The following is a 4,866-nucleotide window of genomic DNA, read 5'->3' on the forward strand; positions in this document are numbered from 1 at the left end:
TCGGTACTCAATGAGCTGTCTTCTAATGCTGGATGTATGTGTGTCGCCAAATACAAATTGTGGAAGTTGAGCGTCTTCTCTCGTGATAATACTATCAACGTGTAGTCCCGAGTCCTTCTACCAATAACAAAACTAATGCAAATATCACGACAGCTTGTACAAGAGACGAATTCGTCCTCTTGATAACTGAGAATTACGGTTTAGCCTTACCTGCTACCATCTCTTATGAGTTATAAAAGAAGTTTTCAGGAAATACGACAAGCACAGATTCACAAATACATTTTCTTTTCTTTTTTTTAATTAGGACAATGCGGGATTCAAACCTCAAACATATAAACCTACCGGCCACCACATTACCCTAATAGAGATCTAAGTTAAATCTTAAAGATTCGTGACCATTGGATTATCCATATAGTTGTATCTTAGATATACCCTAAAAACTAAACGCTTCTCTGTATTCCTTTCAGCCGTCGGAACCCCATAGAACAAATTCTTGTGTTCATTTTTTTCTGGTCTGAAATTTCTTTCTCGATCATGATGGATTCTTCGACTAACATCTCTTACCAATCCGAACAGCAATCTTATTGTCTCCATGATGATGGATTTCAATCACACAATGATTTTTCCTCTCCAAACTCAAGTTTGGTCCTCCTCTGATTTGTGATTCTAGATTTAGCTTCTTCGGGTTCTTGAGCAGGAATTGATCCTATTCTGAAGAAAGAATTGGTGGAAACCTCAAGACGACAAAGGTGCTCCGCTAATTCAATTTCTTCGTAATTGGCACATCTGAAGAGCTGTTTATAGTGATACTCTAGAAAATTGTCAAAGTAAGTGATTCTCCTACTGTTTTGCAATTTAATTAATTTCTGGTTCCGATTTCGTTGTTGTTTTCAGATTTGTAGATGAGTGTAGTTGTAAAGAATTAGAATGAAATTGTCATCGATCAATTGCAGAACCTCATATGACGATTTTAGTAGGAACTATGTTCTTGGATTCTTCTTCGATCCTTTGGATTTATATCATGTTATAGAGATTTTGTACCTTTCACACTTTTGGCTGTCGGTATCTCAGGTCTTGCAAGCGTGAAAGAATGTTACTAGTAAAGAATTGCAAGCGTGATTGAGAAATTATTAGTTTAGGAATGCCTTTGATCTATTTCAGAACCTCTTGTGACGATATTACACCCTATTAGAATGTCAGGGACATGATGAAAAGTAAAAATCTTTCGTTGTGACACGAACTCTCAGTGAATGCAGTGTAAAGCCGTTGGAATGTTGTAATTTCTTTCTCACTAGTTTCAATTATCAGTTCGCACAAAACATTGAAGCACATTTATGGCCCTGGTCTCACAGCGCTGGTATATAAGCATGAGAAAATAGACATACATTACACTTTCGAAATCTGCCGTTAAATATAGAAAACTAGACTTTAACAATGTAAACTGATTGAAAGATTTTAAGCTATTTAGTCTGTTATGAAATTGTGATCAAGATTATCTGCCTTTACCTTCAGATTAACTGTCTCTCATTTCTTTCATTTGGTATTCATTTAGTATCCTTGTTTTGCAATTCAGTTTTGTATACTGAAGAGACGGAAGCTACTACTCGTTCATTTGCGTTTTTGTCTACTAATTTGTTAAAATAATTGCTGAAATGTGTGCTATTTGATTAGTCTTTTCTCTGGGACAAAGTCTTAACAGTATCAGGAATCATTTGAATTACAGAATCTACACCCAAGAAATTTTCGGATGTCAGCAACAAGAAGCCTGAGAACAAATGATGGAGCATGGTTACAGATAGGTGTGGGAACACTGAGCAATTTTTCCAACCTCTGCAGCAATGGGGTTATGATCCTGACTCGTGAAACTATACCTTTCAGCAACACTAAGTTACCGGCTGTGTGTGCATGAATTTAACTGAGAAAGGGAATCCAATTCGATGCTGTTTCATGTGGGATGGTAAAATGGAACTGCAGTCCGCATGTGATCACTGGTATACTTCTTTAAGATGGATTTTGTGAACAACTTGAATCAGAGGAAGACCACCTGCATTTTTGTATTACTAATGCAGTGGCTTATTAGGTATACGTTTCTATTCTTTGTGCCTATTGTTTTTAACAAATTTGAACTGAAATGAATGCAAGTAAGTTCAATTATGATTGGTAATATTAGTGATGGGCATGGCACTCTTGGTTCCATGTTACTTTCGGATTCTTTCTTTATTACACAGTTAGACATCTTTTCTTTTTTAAACTTTGATTGTTGAACTCTTAGCTTAATGAGAGGTCTGAAATGTTTGGTTGCATTCATTTCACTCTCATCCATCACCTCTTATTCCTCATTAACATAATTTACTGGTCATAGAACAGGAAATGCTGTTAAAATTGTTGCTTACAGATTACATTTGGCCAATTGATAAACCACTTTGTGTGGATTCCTAACAGATTGCTCTAATTCTCTAGTAAAGCTACAAATATCACCTGCTAAGTTTTAAACACCACTTGAATACATGAAGAAGCTGTAGGAACTAATCTTAGCGTATCCATAAATTGCTCAACTTGTGTCACTCCATGATCAGGCGAGCCAACACTAGAACGAAAGTAAAGAACAACTTTCTTTAAAACCTTTGCCCTTTTCAACAAAAAACATAGAAATTTGAGTTCAGCATCACATCCTTCCACTTCAATCTGGACATACTCGAGGTGAGACAACATTCCTGGAAATGACAGGCCTGTTTCCCATTCATCACCAACGTCTGCTAAACATGACTATATATATATGAAAAACGTAGATGTTGTATTAGATCTACTGGAACAATACTGCAGACCGAACTCAAAAAACGAATAGCTTGGTTAAACATTACCTCCTTGGCTTTAAGGAACACTTTAGTTATGTTAGGAGAAATGCTGAGTAAGTATACAATAGCCCGGATGCAACCTCTTGTAGACCACATTGCCAGGGTCAAATATTTTAGACTACATAAGCGAGGTGGTTGACAGTCTACCAAGTCAGGTGCTCCCGAGAGAACCTTGAGAAACAAAAGAAACTTCCTTAATCACTAAATCTATTTAGAACATATATATATATATATATGAATTCAGTTCTGAATCTAGGAAATAAAGCGTACTTTAATCACTAATGCATATATGATGTTAATTCATGGAAGCTAGGAGAGGAAACACCCTTACCTCAAGGAATCCAGGTGATAATAATCTCATTTCTCTCACCATGTAAACCGCTTTCAGAAATTTCATCACACGTTTAGCATGAACTTCTTTTTCTCCTAAAGGAAGTTTCGAATACGTTTCTGCATTCTCATCTTTTATATTTTCGAGTATCATGTAAAAACTTACCCTGGAGAGTGGAAAACAGATTTCTAAAGAGCAGTCTTGTGTCAATGAAAGTGCGCAAAAGAAGTCTTTCAGATTTGGAGCACATAACTTGATAATGTTCTCCTTAGCCCCATTTTGTGGGTAACGACGTCTACACCAAAAAGTGTATGCAAATTTCTTTAGGTTGACTGAATCAACAATCAACTTCCTTCCATTATAAGTTTGTACATCACAATTCTGTATGGCCAACGTTTCAAGAACTGGGCAATTAGAAAAAAAGTCTTTTAAATGATTCTACATTAGAAATTGATAATCCACTAATGGACAATACTTTCAGCCGAGGCAAATTCATCGAACTTGGTAGAATAATATCCCCATGTCTGGCATTAGAAAACATCATCATTACCAGCTTCCTCAGTGATTTACAATTCAGGAGATGGTGAGGAATTTCATATGCGGAATATTATGACATTGAGTAATTACTATACTTATTTCCTGAACTTCATGCTTAACGGCAATAAGACTCCATCTATTAACATTCATTATCGCCGTATTATCTAATGCAGAGTTCTCCCAGTCCACACTAAACTTCTGAATATTTGAGTCATGGCGAAATATGAATACCATGTAAATAAACTCTACGAACCTTTTGGTATTCGCTTGTGAAAACGAACTCCTATTGAAGTTTAGAAAAGGTAGAGATTTCCAAATATGAATCCATCTCTTGGACAAAACACTAGTTTGAACAGCATATTTAGTATCAATGAAAGAAAGAATATGATGTATTAGTACATCCGGTAACCTACTGATTCTATCTTCCTTATCAGAATATGCTGCATTTCTTGTTTCTTCCATTAAAAGACGAAAAAGGAAGTACCTTTGAGATTGTGAGATAATTCAGAAATGCAGATGATGAAGGGGTATTGACTACGAGGTTTTTTTTTTTTTGTAGTTGTAAGAGTAATGGAGAGCTGACTAGGTGCATGATGATGACAAGCAACAAGAGAAATGTCTAGGAAGTTTCCTCTAAACCCAAATGGGTAGTACCTTCTTTTCCTTCGCTTACAGACCAGCTTCCGCTTTTGGGTAGCGTTAGGCAATAAGTCGCCTTCATGAATTAAAGTAAAGGCCATCAATTATATAGCGTGAAATTTTCAATTTTCGGCAATGCAATTAAGCCTTTGACAGGTTGGAATTTAGTGATTATTGGCTCTTGGATTTCCAACTCTATTGCACTAAGTCCAGCTAGAAACCAATAAAAGTTAATGTGAAATCACCGTTTTTCACTGAATTCGGACAGATTAATTTATTGTTCATTTCATAATGTTAGGTGGTCACTGTAAACAACAAAAAATATAAGTGTCTCGTATATTGCATGGTGTTCAACCATTTATCAATGAAATTATTTCCAACATGACGAACTGTTAAAATGAATTTACATATCATATAGGCGCAAGGCATAGTCCTTGCATGCCTTAGTTGGCGGAACTAGACGTGAAATTTCATAAGATACAATCCGATTCTCCTCAAACGTAT

General features: G+C 36.0%; 1 protein-coding gene and 1 long non-coding RNA gene across 2 annotated transcripts; one reads left to right on the top strand and one right to left on the bottom strand.

The window, feature by feature from the left end:
• The first annotated feature begins 284 nt into the window (after positions 1 to 284).
• Positions 285 to 2,265, top strand: LOC113302333. The gene is made up of 2 exons (XR_003336786.1): positions 285 to 827; positions 1,724 to 2,265. It is a non-coding gene; the product is annotated as an uncharacterized LOC113302333 (long non-coding RNA).
• An 88-nt stretch (positions 2,266 to 2,353) lies between these two features.
• On the bottom strand, positions 2,354 to 3,746 carry LOC113302332. Its single transcript, XM_026551241.1, has 3 exons — positions 3,187 to 3,746; positions 2,862 to 3,026; positions 2,354 to 2,766 (listed from the first exon to the last, which is right to left on the bottom strand). Exons 1-3 carry the CDS (start codon positions 3,337 to 3,339, stop codon positions 2,482 to 2,484), a joined length of 603 nt encoding a protein of 200 aa, XP_026407026.1. The 5' UTR covers positions 3,340 to 3,746; the 3' UTR covers positions 2,354 to 2,481.
• Between the last annotated feature and the right edge of the window lie 1,120 nt (positions 3,747 to 4,866).

The sequence above is a fragment of the Papaver somniferum genome, chromosome 8 (assembly GCF_003573695.1).
Source record: "Papaver somniferum cultivar HN1 chromosome 8, ASM357369v1, whole genome shotgun sequence".
NCBI classification, from domain to species: domain Eukaryota; kingdom Viridiplantae; phylum Streptophyta; class Magnoliopsida; order Ranunculales; family Papaveraceae; genus Papaver; species Papaver somniferum.